At 42.2% G+C, this 18515-nt stretch overlaps 1 protein-coding gene across 1 annotated transcript in view; it reads left to right on the top strand.

Moving 5' to 3' along the window:
* The window catches only part of LOC121543825 (protein capicua homolog), a 47715-nt gene that overhangs the window by 5477 nt on the left and 23723 nt on the right, over positions 1-18515 (top strand). The window contains exons 2-3 of the mRNA XM_045208635.1: positions 16574-16723; positions 16890-17061. Coding sequence (XP_045064570.1) covers positions 16574-16723; positions 16890-17061 — 322 coding nt within the window. The remainder of the gene's footprint in view (positions 1-16573; positions 16724-16889; positions 17062-18515) is intronic.

Raw genomic sequence — 18515 nt, 5'->3', positions numbered from 1 at the left:
TGTGTGTTTCATTTAGACGGCCTGTTGTATTCAGTGTGTGTTTCATTTAGATGGCTTGTTGTATTCAGTGTGTGTTTCATTTAGATGGCCTGTTGTATTCAGTGTGTGTGTTTCATTTAGACGGCCTGTTGTATTCAGTGTGTGTTTCATTTAGATGGCCTGTTGTATTCAGTGTGTGTTTCATTTAGATGGCCTGTTGTATTCAGTGTATGTGTTTCATTTAGATTGCCTGATGTATTCAGTGTGTGTGTTTCATTTAGATGGCCTGTTGTATTCAGTGTGTGTTTCATTTAGATGGCCTGTTGTATTCAGTGTGTGTGTTTCATTTAGACGGCCTGTTGTATTCAGTGTGTGTTTCATTTAGATGGCCTGTTGTATTCAGTGTGTGTGTTTCATTTAGACGGCCTGTTGTATTCAGTGTGTGTTTCATTTAGATGGCCTGTTGTATTCAGTGTGTGTTTCATTTAGACGGCCTGTTGTATTCAGTGTGTGTTTCATTTAGATGGCTTGTTGTATTCAGTGTGTGTTTCATTTAGATGGCCTGTTGTATTCAGTGTGTGTGTTTCATTTAGATGGCCTGTTGTATTCAGTGTGTGTTTCATTTAGATGGCCTGTTGTATTCAGTGTGTGTGTTTCATTTAGACGGCCTGTTGTATTCAGTGTGTGTTTCATTTAGATGGCCTGTTGTATTCAGTGTGTGTGTTTCATTTAGACGGCCTGTTGTATTCAGTGTGTGTTTCATTTAGATGGCCTGTTGTATTCAGTGTGTGTTTCATTTAGATGGCCTGTTGTATTCAGTGTGTGTGTTTCATTTAGATGGCCTGTTGTATTCAGTGTGTGTTTCATTTAGATGGCCTGTTGTTTTTAGTGTTTGTGTTTCATTTAGATGGCCTGTTGTATTCAGTGTGTGTGTTTCATTTAGATGGCCTGTTGTATTCAGTGTGTGTGTTTCATTTAAACGGCCTGTTGTATTCAGTGTGTGTTTCATTTAGACGGCCTGTTGTATTCAGTGTGTGTTTCATTTAGACGGCCTGTTGTATTCAGTGTGTGTTTTATTTAGACGGCCTGTTGTATTCAGTGTGTGTTTTATTTAGACGGCCTGTTGTATTCAGTGTGTGTTTCATTTAGATGGCCTGTTGTATTCAGTGTGTGTTTCATTTAGATGGCCTGTTGTATTCAGTGTGTGTTTCATTTAGATGGCCTGTTGTATTCAGTGTGTGTGTTTCATTTAGATGGCCTGTTGTATTCAGTGTGTGTGTTTCATTTAGACGGCCTGTTGTATTCAATGTGTGTGTTTCATTTAGATGGCCTGTTGTATTCAGTGTGTGTGTTTCATTTAGACGGCCTGTTGTATTCAATGTGTGTGTTTCATTTAGATGGCCTGTTGTATTCAGTGTGTGTGTTTCATTTAGACGGCCTGTTGTATTCAGTGTGTGTTTCATTTAGATGGCCTGTTGTATTCAGTGTGTGTGTTTCATTTAGACGGCCTGTTGTATTCAGTGTGTGTTTCATTTAGATGGCCTGTTGTATTCAGTGTGTGTTTCATTTAGACGGCCTGTTGTATTCAGTGTGTGTGTTTCATTTAGATGGCCTGTTGTATTCAGTGTGTGTTTCATTTAGATGGCCTGTTGTATTCAGTGTGTGTGTTTCATTTAGACGGCCTGTTGTATTCAGTGTGTGTTTCATTTAGATGGCCTGTTGTATTCAGTGTGTGTGTTTCATTTAGACGGCCTGTTGTATTCAGTGTGTGTTTCATTTAGATGGCCTGTTGTATTCAGTGTGTGTTTCATTTAGATGGCCTGTTGTATTCAGTGTGTGTGTTTCATTTAGATGGCCTGTTGTATTCAGTGTGTGTTTCATTTAGATGGCCTGTTGTTTTCAGTGTGTGTGTTTCATTTAGATGGCCTGTTGTATTCAGTGTGTGTGTTTCATTTAGATGGCCTGTTGTATTCAGTGTGTGTGTTTCATTTAAACGGCCTGTTGTATTCAGTGTGTGTTTCATTTAGACGGCCTGTTGTATTCAGTGTGTGTTTCATTTAGACGGCCTGTTGTATTCAGTGTGTGTTTTATTTAGACGGCCTGTTGTATTCAGTGTGTGTTTTATTTAGACGGCCTGTTGTATTCAGTGTGTGTTTCATTTAGATGGCCTGTTGTATTCAGTGTGTGTTTCATTTAGATGGCCTGTTGTATTCAGTGTGTGTTTCATTTAGATGGCCTGTTGTATTCAGTGTGTGTGTTTCATTTAGATGGCCTGTTGTATTCAGTGTGTGTGTTTCATTTAGACGGCCTGTTGTATTCAATGTGTGTGTTTCATTTAGATGGCCTGTTGTATTCAGTGTGTGTGTTTCATTTAGACGGCCTGTTGTATTCAATGTGTGTGTTTCATTTAGATGGCCTGTTGTATTCAGTGTGTGTGTTTCATTTTGAGGGCCTGTTGTATTCAGTGTATGTGTTTCATTTAGATGGCCTGTTGTATTCAGTGTATGTGTTTCATTTAGACGGCCTGTTGTATTCAGTGTGTGTGTTTCATTTAGATGGCCTGTTGTATTCAGTGTGTGTGTTTCATTTTGAGGGCCTGTTGTATTCAGTGTATGTGTTTCATTTAGATGGCCTGTTGTATTCAGTGTGTGTGTTTCATTTAGATGACCTGTTGTATTCAGTGTGTGTGTTTCATTTAGATGGCCTGTTGTATTCAGTGTGTGTGTTTCATTTAGATGGCCTGTTGTATTCAGTGTGTGTGTTTCATTTAGATGACCTGTTGTATTCAGTGTGTGTGTTTCATTTAGATGGCCTGTTGTATTCAGTGTGTGTGTTTCATTTTGATGGCCTGTTGTATTCAGTGTGTGTGTTTCATTTAGACGTCCTGTTGTATTCAGTGTGTGTGTTTCATTTAGATGGCCTGTTGTATTCAGTGTGTGTGTTTCATTTAGATGACCTGTTGTATTCAGTGTGTGTGTTTCATTTTGAGGGCCTGTTGTATTCAGTGTATGTGTTTCATTTAGACGGCCTGTTGTATTTAGTGTGTGTGTTTCATTTAGATGACCTGTTGTATTCAGTGTGTGTGTTTCATTTAGATGGCCTGTTGTATTCAGTGTATGTGTTTCAGTTTGATGGCCTGTTGTATTCAGTGTGTGTGTTTCATTTAGACGGCCTGTTGTATTCAGTGTGTGTGTTTCATTTAGACGGCCTGTTGTATTCAGTGTGTGTGTTTCATTTAGACGGCCTGTTGTATTCAGTGTGTGTGTTTCATTTAGACGGCCTGTTGTATTCAGTGTGTGAGTTTAATTTAGATGGCCTGTTGTATTCAGTGTGTGTGTTTCATTTAGACGGCCTGTTGTATTCAGTGTGTGTGTTTAATTTAGATGGCCTGTTGTATTCAGTGTGTGTGTTTCATTTAGACGGCCTGTTGTATTCAGTGTGTGTGTTTCATTTAGATGGCCTGTTGTATTCAGTGTGTGAGTTTAATTTAGATGGCCTGTTGTATTCAGTGTGTGTGTTTCATTTAGACGGCCTGTTGTATTCAGTGTGTGTGTTTAATTTAGATGGCCTGTTGTATTCAGTGTGTCTGTGTTTCATTTAGACGGCCTGTTGTATTCAGTGTGTGTGTTTCATTTAGATGGCCTGTTGTATTCAGTGTGTGTGTTTCATTTAGATGACCTGTTGTATTCAGTGTGTGTGTTTCATTTTGATGGCCTGTTGTATTCAGTGTGTGTGTTTCATTTTGATGGCCTGTTGTATTCAGTGTGTGTGTTTCATTTAGACGGCCTGTTGTATTCAGTGTGTGTGTTTCATTTAGATGACCTGTTGTTTTCAGTGTGTGTGTTTCATTTAGATGGCCTGTTGTATTCAGTGTGTGTGTTTCATTTAGACGGCCTGTTGTATTCAGTGTGTGTGTTTCATTTAGATGGCCTGTTGTATTCAGTGTGTGTGTTTCATTTAGATGACCTGTTGTATTCAGTGTGTGTGTTTCATTTAGATGGCCTGTTGTATTCAGTATGTGTGTTTCATTTATACGGCCTGTTGTATTCAGTGTGTGTGTTTCATTTAGATGACCTGTTGTATTCAGTGTGTGTGTTTCATTTAGACGGCCTGTTGTATTCAGTGTGTGTGTTTAATTTAGATGGCCTGTTGTATTCAGTGGGTGTGTTTCATTTAGATGACCTGTTGTATTCAGTGTGTGTGTTTCATTTAGATGGCCTGTTGTATTCAGTGTGTGTGTTTCATTTAGATTACCTGTTGTATTCAGTGTGTGTGTTTCATTTAGACGGCCTGTTGTATTCAGTGTGTGTGTTTCATTTAGACGGCCTGTTGTATTCAGTGTGTGTGTTTCATTTAGACGGCCTGTTGTATTCAGTGTGTGTGTTTCATTTAGATGGCCTGTTGTATTCAGTGTGTGTGTTTCATTTAGATGGCCTGTTGTATTCAGTGTGTGTGTTTCATTTAGATGGCCTGTTGTATTCAGTGTGTGTGTTTCATTTAGATGGCCTGTTGTATTCAGTGTGTGTGTTTCATTTAGATTACCTGTTGTATTCAGTGTGTGTGTTTCATTTAGACGGCCTGTTGTATTCAGTGTGTGTGTTTCATTTAGATGGCCTGTTGTATTCAGTGTGTGTGTTTCATTTAGATGGCCTGTTGTATTCAGTGTGTGTGTTTCATTTAGATGGCCTGTTGTATTCAGTGTGTGTGTTTCATTTAGATGGCCTGTTGTATTCAGTGTGTGTGTTTCATTTAGATTACCTGTTGTATTCAGTGTGTGTGTTTCATTTAGACGGCCTGTTGTATTCAGTGTGTGTGTTTCATTTAGACGGCCTGTTGTATTCAGTGTGTGTGTTTCATTTAGACGGCCTGTTGTATTCAGTGTGTGTGTTTCATTTAGACGGCCTGTTGTATTCAGTGTGTGTGTTTCATTTAGATGGCCTGTTGTATTCAGTGTGTGTGTTTCATTTAGATGGCCTGTTGTATTCAGTGTGTGTGTTTCATTTAGATGGCCTGTTGTATTCAATGTGTGTGTTTCATTTAGATGGCCTGTTGTATTCAGTGTGTGTGTTTCATTTAGATGGCCTGTTGTATTCAGTGTGTGTGTTTCATTTAGATGGCCTGTTGTATTCAGTGTGTGTGTTTCATTTAGATGGCCTGTTGTATTCAATGTGTGTGTTTCATTTAGATGGCCTGTTGTATTCAGTGTGTGTGTTTCATTTAGATTACCTGTTGTATTCAGTGTGTGTGTTTCATTTAGACGGCCTGTTGTATTCAGTGTGTGTGTTTCATTTAGATGGCCTGTTGTATTCAGTGTGTGTGTTTCATTTAGATGGCCTGTTGTATTCAGTGTGTGTGTTTCATTTAGATGGCCTGTTGTATTCAATGTGTGTGTTTCATTTAGATGGCCTGTTGTATTCAGTGTGTGTGTGACTGTATGTATTGTAGGTCTAGCTATTTGTCTCTCTTTGCAAGACACGTGTATGTGGGTGTTTTCTCTCTCTTGAGAGAAAGAGGGTGTGAGTTGTTGTTTGTGCGTGTGGTTGTCAGAAAGAAACTAGGGAGAAGTGTGTATGCTTACTGTGTAGTTACGATAAGCTTTGAGTGTAAATTACACATACGAACAGGCCTCTGCAATACTGCTACACACACATAAGAAATAGCCTAACATATTGCAGATAAAAGTGACATTATATACTGAACAAAATATAAACGCAACATGCAACAATTTCAACGACTTTACTGAGTTACAGTTCATATAAGGAAATCAGTCAATTGAAAGTCCCTAATTTATGGATTTCACATGACTGGGCAGGGGTGCAGCCATGGGTGGGCCTGGCTCCCACCCACTTGGGAGCCAGGCCCACCCACAAAAGGGCTTTATTACAGACAGAAATACTCCTCAGTATCATCAGCTGTCCGGGTGGCTGGTCTCAGACGATCCCACAGGTGAAGAAGCCGGATGTGGAGTTCCTGGGCTGACATGGTTACACGTGGTCTGCAGTTGTGAGGCCGGTTGGACGTACTGCCAAATTCTCTAAAACGAGGCGGCTTAAGGTAGAGAAATTAACATTAAATTAAATTCCCGCAGTCAGCATGACAATTGCACGCTCCCTCAACACTTGAGACATCTGTGGCATTGTGTTGTGTGACAAAACTGCACATTTTAGAATGGCCTTTTATTGACCCCAGCATAAGGTGCACCTGTGTAATGATCATGCTGTTTAATCAGCTTCTAGATATGCCACACCTGTCAGGTGGATGGATTATCTTGGCAAAGCAGAAATGCTCACTAACAGGGATGTAAACAAATTTGGGCACCAAATTTGAGAGAAATAATATTTTTGCGTGTATGGAAAATCTCTGGGATCTTTTATTTCAGCTCCCCACCCCCCCCCCCCCATTCTCTACTGAATGGCTGTACTATTGAGTTAGTTGGCTAGAGGTGATATGTGAGAGAGAAGGGAGGAGGAGTGAGTCGGGGAAATTAGATTGAACTCCGTTAGAGAAGGGAGAAGTGAGACAGAGGAATGAGTTTTCAGCAGCTTCCTTCCCCTGTTTCCACTCCTCCTTCCACCCCTCCAATAGAATGTTCCATTTATTCATGTTTATTATCATCACACACACTTTAAAGCCACAATCTGGGATTTATGTTTCAGCCTAACAGTATCCCTCCCACTCGGTTTGGTGAGCTGAGGGATGGGGCTGGGAAATGTAACCACTCTCAAACTCTGATGGAACTATGGATTCAGGGACTGTGTGTGTGTGTGTTTGTAACTCAAAGTTCATTTTACAAAGGGAGCAAGAGGGTCAATGTCAGAGCAGAGGATAGTGCTGTAAAATTGATAGAATCATTGAGAGACTACGTGAGAAAAGGATGAGGTGGAGGGAGAGAGAGGATGAAAGGGGAAAAGTATGTCATATGTGCGTGATGCATTATAAGTAGAGTGTGTGTGTGCGCAACCATGCATCAATCATTGAAAGCCGGAAATGATGTGTACGTGCCAAAACGTCTGTTGCCATGGCAACAAAGCAAACACTCCCATACACTGACGTACACGCACACAACATGCAGTACAAATAGAAGCTGGAGCTACGCCGTTCCCCTTTCCTTCGCTGTCAGTGGAACTGGAAACACACAGCGCTGCCTCTTTTGGTTAATCTCTGACATTTTAGTTAATATTTGAACATGAACGCAAGACAGAAATGACTCAGGAAAATATGATGTTCCTCTCTAAATTGATTTGTATTTGATGTTGAAGTGCGTGGGGTCAAATCTTTATTTCCAAGTTTGTACTGTGAACGTTACCATAGAACCCAGCATTAAATACACATCACACAAAGTCATAGCAACTGTTTCTCTCAGGCTTTATTACTTCCTAAGGGCAATTTGCTGTACATGATGTGGAACAACATGGAAGCATAAATAGTACACTGTGATACAAACAACTTAGGCCTATACATTACATTCCCATTTTCACACGCCTACTCTAACATTTTTATTTCAGAATCTGACTTTATTCTCGAAATAATTAATATCAACGGTTTCACTTGTTATTCTAGTTAGGCTATGTGACCACCAACAGCAGTAGCCTAGTTCTGGCCAGGCCCTGTCTAACAAGGTTATGCCGTTACTTTCTGAAATACGAACCTACTGTATGTAGCATGAATGAACCTTTTGTATTGAGGTTAGAACCATGCATGTGGTTGGTGCATGCTGCATACAGAGTGTATTAGAACCAAATGATACCTCTCAGCCCTGTGTTAGTAGGCCCGTTAGTTTCTCACAGAGCCAAATGGAAAACATAGATTTGTGATGGAAACTCCAGCTTTCTCTGTGATTATGAGGTGAAATCTGGATGGTCAGTGCTTCACGGCCAGTCCGACTGGGCTTAGCACCTTCACACACACCTACCCAACACCGGACACACACACACACACACACACACCACCGGGGCCGGCCACGCACACACACACACCTAACACAGGGCACTCACTTATACACACACACACCTAACACAGGAAAAGCAACCTGAGACCGTCTCTTCCCCTTTCCTCTCTCTGCCTGTCTGAAACCACATAAAGCACCATTCTCCATGTTAAACCTTCACTCCATCACACTGCAGTCTCCTCCTCTCCTCCGCTCGCTCTCGCCATCCTGGTCTACCCGGATACAGATACCCGGGAATAACATCCCCCCCACCCCCTTTACGTAACACTTAAAGCCCCGCACTGCCTCCCAGACCATGGCAACAGACTCTACCACACATCTGGATAGACTAACACTCATTCATATCGTGATAGTTATATTACCATGTGTATATATAGTCAAATACACAAGGACAGGCTTATGCGTCACTATTGTACTTCATTAAACATTCTGGGTGGGGGGTCTAAAAAGTACATTTAGAATGTACAGGTGCTCTCTGACCTAAGTTAGACTTAGCTTTACTTCAGGAGAGGAGTTTTTATTTTAGGAAGGCCGAACATCTCTCCTCTTCCCGCTCTCCTCCTCTCTCTCCTGCTCCAGTGTTTTCCCAGGCTGTCTGGCATGGCGTGGTCCGTCTGTTGGTGCTTAATCTGCTGGCTCATACTGCCCCCAGGTGGATTAACACACACATTACATTTCAGCTACGGAACAGGGACAGCGGACGGTGCACCTAGACGCTGATCTGGGGTCAGTTTGGTGTGTTCCCCCCTATAATGGTTAAGGTTAGGATTTGGCAATGTTGAGCCGATCCTAGATCAGTGGCTAGGGAGTGGGAACAGGAGAAGGACTTTGCACTGGTACATGATAATGCTCATTGTTAGTGCGCATGTGTCATGTGTCTGAAAATAACAGACGATAAAGAGCTCGACTGTCGCTGGTGGATATGTGTGTCCCGAAGAACACTGAGCATCTCTTGTACCCATGTCCATGATTTGTCTGGGCATGCCGGATCACACACAGCTCATGGTCTCAGGAAAGCTTCAGGTTGACATGACGCACACTAGTTCTGCTTAGTTACAGAAGCCGAATTCCATGATTTGATTACGCACAAATAGATGACATCATAATGCTCTGTCTCTAGGGAAGACACAGAGGACAGGTGGAGGGTGGTGTGCATGTGTGTTGTGGTGGGTTCAGGGGGCCGTTGGTCTGTGACGTGGACCTGTGCCCAACATGACTGTTACCATGGTAACTGTGGAGGGTGGCGAATCGAGTTATAATTGGATAGAGCAAATGATTGGTAGGAGGAAGGAGAGAGAGGGGGGAGAGATGGATTTGGGGAGTGGGAGAAAGTGGGCGGGAGAAAGAGGAGAGAGAGAGAGAGAGAGAGAGAGAGAGAGAGAGAGAGAGAGAGAGAGAGAGAGAGAGAGAGAGAGAGAGAGAGAGAGAGAGAGAGAGAGAGAGAGAGAGAGAGAGAGAGAGAGAGAGAGAGAGAGAGAGAGAGAGAGAGAGAGAGAGAGAGAGAGAGAGAGAGAGAGAGAGAGAGAGAGAGAGAGAGAGAGAGAGAGAGAGAGACTGTGGCGTGCCCCTATATGTGATGCCAGGTGAGAGTGGGAGTCAGAAGGGTGGGTGTTGGAGGGGGCAGAAAGTCAGGGACTTCACGTGGAGCCTCTTGTCAGAGAACAGGAAACACCCACAGAGAAACTGGACATAAACGCACAGACACACCCGCAGCATAGATACACACCTCATACAGTGTGAAGATATTCCGATAGACACCGAGTATTATACAGTCCCTCAATATGTAGCTTTTGGTTTGATGAGAACAAACTCCTACACAGATACAGTGTAGAGCTCCACCAATCAGAGACAGGAGAGGGAGCGGAGATCGTGAAGCTTAGCTGAGGGGATTTTCTCCCTTTCATTTCAACACTCTCCTCTCCATGTCCTTTCATTTTGTCCTGGGGGCTAGTGGTTTGTCACTGTTCAGTCCAGTCTGCATGGTGATCTATTTTGTCTCTCAGAGCTAGAAGAGTATTCAGCCCAAGTGATCCCATAATACTAGGTTTAGTCTATCCTAATCAATTTACTGGCTTGAATGTCTATTGATAATCTCTTGTATTTCCTGCCCGGTTGTTCTGTGATATGTATTCACCAGCGTGCTGTTTCATTTGCTGCTACCCGACATTCTTTCCTACCAAACATAAATGTGTGTCACATAGCCTACATAACAAAATGCCTCTTGTATAACTTGCATATGTTTAAAGCCCCCATGCAGTCTTTTTATATCATCCCTGTGGGCCCGATTCAGACATAGGAAATGTATGCCTTTCCTACGCACTTCTCAGTAGTTGGTATTCAGACTTACCTTATGCCAGGTGCATAATGGGCTTTGCCAACAGATGGATATCTGTAATTCCCAGTCATGTGAAATCCATAGATCCATAGAAATCCATGACTGATTGCCTCAAATTAACTGTAACTCAGTCATATCTTTGAAATTGTTGCATGTTGCTTTTATATTTTTGTTCATTATATGTATTGACATGGTCAGAGCTCAGGGCACTTTCAAAGCTGTAATCTCTCACTTTTTTCGTCGGGGTCGGATCTAATGCCCATTAGTTGAACCCTTCGCTTAATGCCACAGGCTTGGGCATTCCCATGACAGAAGCGACTCCCTCAGAGAGACTGGAGAGATAATCCCAGGAAAATGGACATCACAATGAATGACAGCTTAGAACACTTCAATGAATAAGGCTGTTTCGACTGCCATTTAAATGTTGATAAAGTTAATATTTAAATAAAAAAATCCTGCATTTTTCATTTAAGCAAAAAGGTAGGAAGCTGTTGACAGTAGCTGAGAGCAGATACTGTATGTCTGTCGTCTTTCAGTAGTGGTTCTGGAACGGTTAATATAAGTTGTTTACTATGACAACAGCATCTGCCTGATCTGAGCTAGTGGCGCTCGCTGTGACCTTATTGGCTGGCTCCCAAAGCTCCCTGCGAGATGACTGGCTAGAAGAGGGAGATTAGACCCTCCCGCTATTGTATTTGTGTCTGATTGACAGGTGAACAGACTAGTTAGATTTTTTTACACCATGCTGGAGGGTATTAGATACAGTCTAAACTATGACAAATAGTGTGTGTGTCGATGAAGTATGCATTTGCAGCTGTTAGGGAGAATTGTGTGTCGATGTACTGTACCAACACACTAAATTTGTCATAATGTGTGTATGTTTGCGTGTGTTATGAGTTTTCTATTAGCAGCCGTTTTTAGTGATAAATTAATGGTAGACGTCTCTAGGCAACCTTTTATCCAGTAATATGAGTTGCAGTCAGTGCCCTTAGTCGTTGATTTGTGTGTTTGCACTCGCTGCACCGTGTGTGCGCGTGCACGCCTCAACGTGCCTTTGTGATCCATCTCCCCCATATCTGGCCTCTCCACCCTTCCTCCCATAAGAGAAGTTCTGTTTTCCCTCTCCCCCTCCTCCCTCTCGCCCTCTCTCCTCCCCTCTACACAGAATGACTGTTAGTCTATTTTTACACTGATACTTCGCCTCCCTCTTTTCCATTCCCACCCATTTTTCCCTGTTTCAAAAACCTCCACCACTAATTTTCTCAGTCCTGGTTAGTGTGTAAGTGCGACTATGTACGTGTGCACAGGCATGCATGTGTGTGTACACGCTTGTGTGCTTGTATCTGTCAGAAAGCGTGTGTGCGTGTTGTGTGTGTGCATGATGTGTGTGCTCAACATATACACACACATTTAAAAGTCAGTCTGGGGGAGGTTAAGCTGCGCTATGGAAACATTTTTAAAATTAATTTTCTGGGATTGAATGGGCTTTTTAATGGTGGAAAATTACATCATTGCTCGCCTCCCCTCTCCGTCTCTGATTAATGACACCGAAACTGAGAGAAACGCTCCACAAACAACTCAATAATTTACCACTCAGTTTACATGCCAGTGTGTGTGCCAACCATGCATGCGTGTTAGTAGTGTGTGTATGTGTAGTCAGCGCGTACATATGTGGTTCAATAACATGTTGTAATAGAGGGAATAACAGTCCAACTATTTGCTTTTGTGGTGGTGAAACTGTATTTCATCATTCCACAACCATTAGGCTACTTCTACTCCTTATAATGCTCATGACCACCATTATGTAAAACTGCTGCTGCTGCCTGTACTGCCACTATTTAAAACACAATGGTAGTGGCGCAATTAGTTGAAGAAGTAGTAGAATAGTAATCTAGTTGGAAAAGAGACACTAGCGTTGGATCCTCTAAGCTTCTCTAATGATGCTAATTACTCATCACAAATACTCAGTCTCTTTTTAGCATTCCTGTAATTCAGTCACATGGTGTGTGTGTATGCACTGCTGAGTCATAAAACACATGGCTGAGCACTGAGCAGCAGTTCTCCATCACAGAGTAGGCTACATTAGATGATGCTAGATGACTGATTGATGTTATTACACTGTAATAACCCTACGGCCTCAGAGGATAAATTACATGATTCCTGGAATGTGGAAGGGCATTGTCTGGAAATATTCATGCATTTAATAACAAAAAGCCCAAAGATACAGGTAGTGTGGTCTCAGGCTTCACCGGGTCATCACTACTTACCACATCCACAAAGTATATTAAAATTTTAAAAAATTAAATAATTTATACATTTAATTTTTTTTACATTTTAGTCATTTAGCAGACACTCTTATCCAGAGCGACTTACAGTTAGTGAGTGCATACATTATTATTATTATTATTATTATTATTATTGTTGAGTCAAATAGAAGCTATTTTTAAAACCCTTTATAAACGTTGGTTTTGTAGCATAAACTGGGAATTTGATATTTTTAACTGATATGATTGTCTGTTTGTTTCATATCTGCAAAGTAGTTAAAACACTGTAATTCCCACTTTAACCACTCTGCTAACCTTGCCTAACCCTAACCTTAAATTAAGACCAAAAAGCACATGTTTGTTTTCATGAATTTTTACCATATAGCCAATTTTGACTTTGTGGCTGTGCTATCTAGTGGAAACAGCTTCACAGCTACAATTCAAAGAGTTTGATTTCTAGAGCGCCCCCTATGCAGATGGTCGTAGTCGGTACTGCATGTCGTTTTTTTTACTATTTTTGGTGATAGGGACCATATCTAAACTTGTGTCAAGCGATTTGCAGTCCTCCATCCGAATGTCTCTGTTCGATTTGCTTGCTCTGCAATCAATCTACCATACTACCTAAAATAGACCAATGGGGATGGGACATGGGCGGGATTATGTAAAGTAATTATTGCGGTATGAGTCAGGTTGGGCAATTTGGGCTTTGTAGCCAATAAATGAATTCCAGATACGTCACGGTGGGATTGAATAACATAACAGCCAATACGAAGTCATGTCCCAATTTTATATTTGTTAATATTTAGGAGCTCCATTTCATTGCAGCGACCAGTGACTGACCGAGTGTGATTTACATATGACTGACATTCCAGTGCATATTTGAACCAATCAGCGGTCACGGTGGCGGGATGACAGGTGGCTGCCTTGACCAATGTCGGAGCGTAGATGTAGAGAAAGGGGCGGGGCACGGTTGGGCGAGGTTGACACACTGAAAGAGCGAGAGGGGGCAGCCTAGTTTACAACAAGAGGAAGAGGGGAGGGAAAAAGAAAGAAAGGGCCAGACGAAGCCAGAGGAGAAATCGTGGGGAAGAGAGTTGAACTAAAGTGAGGAGATGTTATGATACGAGGACTTTCCTACTACAAATACCTGCGGAGCTGACGGACAGGAGTGGACGCGCGCGAAGTGACCTGCTGCAGGCGGGGATCGCACTGGACCTCGAGCTGCTATTTCTATACAAAGCCCCCGATTCCACGGATCTGTGTCAGAGCATCTCCGGCTGGCTCCTCGCTTCGGTTTCCTGCCTTTGAGCTCAATCCGGTCGTTTTCTTTGGTCCAAGTGGAACAGCAACCAACACAGAACAGTGCTGTGGTCTCGCCCCACTTTCTGTCATTGGGGCCGGAGTTATCATCATCGCCGCTGTTCATGACAGCGTTGGAGTGAAATACATCTGGCAACTATATTTTCAGTCGATTACCTTTTTGAGAGGTTGATAGATACCAAGGTGGTGTTTTAAAAAATATTAGTGGGGATAGCGCATTGGTGGCTAGCTTGCAAAAATCACCCAAAATGGGTATTTGGATTTAACCAGCAACTGGAGAGCCAGTGGGATATGGGAGATAGATGAATGCACCAGTTTTACGCACACAAGCATATGATTCGCCTTGTTAATTGATGGTGAATACGATTTCACGTTGCTTTACATTTCAATATGAGTTTGTGCCAAAGCAATAGAATATCAATTTTGGATGCTGACAGTGTTCGGTTACCATACGGTTAAACAGGCAGGTGGCTAACGGTTTTGGGAGTCAAAAATGCAGGTGTATTCAGACATGTTTTAGCCAATTTAGCTACCATATTATAGATCTAGCACGCAGCAGTCCTTGTTCCTCAAATAATTTAAGTGGTTTCATGGTGTGAAGAAAAACAATAGTAACAGACCTTTGTTGTTGTGTAAAGGAAGGGTAGTGACATGAGGACAACAATTGCGTTTCTTTGACTGCTTTCTGTGCTGCGGGTGCAGGGCCAGGGGCGTTCCCGAGTGTACGGTGGTATTTGGACTGGTGCACTCGAGGCTCGGGTTGCCGTCTGGAGCTGAACCTGTCGGCTGTATTTTGAAGTAGCACAATGTTATTTTGACTGACAATTTCAGTGCTGCTTGCGTCAATGTAGAGTATTTGCACTAGACTGCAATAAACCCGTCTGTAGTGGCCAGCTAACGTTAGATAAACAATTAATTGGGGTTGTCACTGGTCCTCCAAACTCCAACAAGAACATCCAAAGTAAACGCATGATGTTGCTGATCATAGCCTGCACTGGAGTTTATGGATGGCAAATAGCTGCTGCTAGCCTGCTAACTAGTAGTGTGTAACGTTACACACTGTCCGATGCATACGCATTTGATTAATGGATTCAGACGGATACAAATCCCTTCAATAAACATATCTAGCAGGATGATGAATTTGATAGCTTTATCATTTTGAGCATTTGCCTAACAACTAGCTAGCCAGATAGCTAAAGCAGGTAGTTAGCTAGCTAGCTTTCCACTGCTAGCAATTCATGTTAGCTAGCTTGAACGACACTGTCAGACATCTTGGTCGACTACATGCAATACATCGAATACTCCGGAGATCGTTTCTGCCCTAAACAATGTACTAGCCATTCGTACCTTTTGTACACTGCTAGACTGAAGCGAGTACGTGTAGAGACGAGTTGAACATGGCCGCGAGGATAGCGTATGTCTCGGACTGATGTGCCAATTTACTCCGTGGATGAGGGCGAGGCCTAGTTAACCTATTCATGACCGCAGCACTCCAGTAATGTAAACAAACAGACGAGGGGGCATCAGGGGTTATTAGACCAAGAGGAACACAGACTTCTCCGATGATATTGTCGTATCTTCTGTATCCTGTTGCAACTTGTGACTACTGGCTAGTTGGCAATCCATTTACGTATTTCATTTTCTGCACTGGGGAAATTTAATTGTTATCGTCAATGCGCGTGAACAAGTAGGCTGCTCGCAGAGAGTGCGGCATTCTGAAAAGATGAGAGCGTGAGCTGCTCTCATGTTGTTGACCGATGCGGCTGGGACTGTATTTTAATCAGAAATCAACATATACATCTGTACGCCACCGGATAAATCAAAATAGCAGTGCGTCTGTTGCAGTGAAAGTTGTGCGTGATGACCGCAATCTGAAGAGAAGCGTCAGATGCAGGCACCATCGAGCACTGTTGCTTTCTTGTTTCATCGATGGAATTGCCATCCACTATACGATATTGGATCACTGATGGATGTTTGAACACATGGAATTTTATTAAATGACATTGTAAAGCAAGGTCTTCAAGGACCCTTTTTAATTAACTCATCGTTTTTGGAAAAACACTATAAAGAAACCTTTTCAAACCATGTATTCATCAGAGAGCCCTCAGTACCTCCGTCAAGGACTGAGCATGTTTGGTCAGTCATGGTCATTTACTACCTTTGTGTGTTTTTCATATGTCTTCAGCACCATTTTAAATGTTGTAGCAGTATGAATTTACAGTGAGATATATAAATGCTATATACAGGTCTTTTTCATGGCCGATTGATACTCACATGGATCAGCTACCTGCTGGTGAGTTTCCAGAGGTGCCCCATATGGGGAGCAGCAACAGCCTTGAGTGTATATACCTGAGGCTAATTGGTTAGTAAGATAATTGGTTAAGCCAGTGAGCCACTGGTTCTGGGAAGATGTGCCTTTGATAGTCACTTCTTGGCAATACTAGAAAAGTATTCATATTGTAATGAATAAACTATTAGCAGGTGTACAGGCTAACAAAACAATATGTTTCCCAAATCTGGAAATATAATCTTGTTTATATGAAAGTTATGAGATTGTTTATTGGAAGTTGAGATTTAGAAAAATATATTTGAGCTAGCTTATTATGAGGAGTGCATTGTCTGGACATATTGTGAGTCCATAAACCGTTGCTCAAAAATAATCTTCACTGACTGGATTACACTGAATGAAAGGAGTAGGCCTAACCATTTCTTTGTATTTTTTTGCAGTCTGGACCAACGTGGAACCCCGGTCAGTTCCTGTGTTTCCCTGGCATTCATTGGTCCCTTTCCTGGCACCAACCCAATCAGATGCCTCTACTCAGTCTGGTGAGGGCCAACAACCAATCAATCACCCCCAAGCTGCCAGTCTGAAGACAGGTAGGTTTTCGTTGAAATTCTACCCCAAATCCCATCGCGATTACCATTTCTACCATGATTTCAAACACTTGAAACATAATGCATTACATAACACAAACATTGGTATATCAGAGATTTGAACCATTAGAATCAGTGCGAAAATGCCCTATTTTCCTGTCTTTCTCAGAGTCTCAGGGGGGTGCAGTGCTGCTACAGGAGGCCAACGAGGGCCCCCCCACCCTGGAGAGAGGACCCACAGCACGGCCTACTCCCTCCACGGACGACCTGGCCCCAGAGAGGGAGAGAGAGACCGAAAGAGAGAGGCCAGACAGTGAGACTGAGAGTGACGTGGATGACCCGTAAGTGTTTGTGTGCGTGCGTGACTGCATGCATGATTGCATGCATGCATGTGTGGACACCAAGGCTGACCCCAGTTAGTCGACTGGTCGATTGTTTGGTCGTTAGGCTGTTGGTCGACCAATATTTTTTTTGGTCGAGCAGTAGCAAAAAAACACGACATCTCAGACACCTGTCTGATTCGCGCCCATCTCTGTGAACTAATCCATTGCGGAGGCCGAGACTAATCCATTGCGGAGTATGGCACCGTCCAAGAAGAAGGGGAGTGTGGCTAAAATGCATAATGCAGGTCTCTCCAGAATGCGCGCTCTCCCGCCAATTTGTGCACCTTCATTGTTTCATAACTACATTGTGAGAATTGTTTGTGTTTGATTGTTAGTGTCTATCAATTCCCCATTACATATATCACCAGTAGCACATTTACCGTTAATTCCAATTATTTCTAATCCATAATGTTTGTTTGGTTACGGTAATTTCTGTTATTGCATTCAATATATTATTATTCCAGTCTTTTACCGTTCTCATTGTCAGAGTGGACACGTTGTTTACCTATACTACACTTGTACGAAACAAGTTTAGGTTTATTTCATTCCATTTATGTGTTTTGTCAATTTAGTCATTGTCTTTTGTTTGGAGCGCTACTGTCAATGTTGAGTAAGGACGTGCACCTGATTACGCATAGAAATAGGCCTATAGGCTACCTTGCCTGTGTGCAAATGTAGGCATAAATGTGCCCATTTGGGGATCTGATAGTATTTATGATTGGCTTACCTGATGAGCTCTACAGCTTTGTCTGTCCCGAGCACACTGGAGCGAAACTCTGAAGGCCCAGAATATTTTATATAATGTTGCAACTTTGTTAGCATGAGCTTCGGGCTGACCCAAGTTGATAGTTGATACAATGTTTAAAGTTCGTTGCAGACAGGATATTTTCTACCTGCTGGTTGCATTGTTTTTATTTGTTGGCTTTATGTAGGCTATTTTTACATAGTTGTAGTACTCTAGACCGGTCTCGAGTCTGGTCTCGAGACCACATATTGAGTGTTTCGGTCTTGTCTAGGCGTAGGATACATTTGTACTCAGTCTTGACTCTGTCTTGGACAGTGAGGACTCATAATTTCTTCCCGAAGTAAAAAAACTCATAATTGTCAGCTTCCATTCAGTCAGTGCATAAAACCGTTTCGCCAGGCCAAATATATACACTCCTTTCTTGAAACATTATCTTAACAGCCTTTATATCTATTATAGACATGTTTGCGCAGTGGGGAACCTATAGGCCTTCAGTGTGTGACAGGTTTGTGATTCTGAAAGGACAGCAACCGTAATACCAGCGCACTCATGTAGGAGAGTGCACTTTTTGTAAAACACAAAGGGCCAGTGGTGTAGTGGAGGGTATACGCAGGTATAAGCCGTATACCCACTTTTTTTTCAGTTGGCTTTGCTTATACTCACTTCT

The sequence above is a fragment of the Coregonus clupeaformis genome, chromosome 28, assembly GCF_020615455.1.
Source record: "Coregonus clupeaformis isolate EN_2021a chromosome 28, ASM2061545v1, whole genome shotgun sequence".
Taxonomy (NCBI): domain Eukaryota; kingdom Metazoa; phylum Chordata; class Actinopteri; order Salmoniformes; family Salmonidae; genus Coregonus; species Coregonus clupeaformis.
The sequence above is the reverse complement of the archived record's forward strand: the minus strand, read 5'-3'. Positions and strand labels throughout refer to the sequence as shown.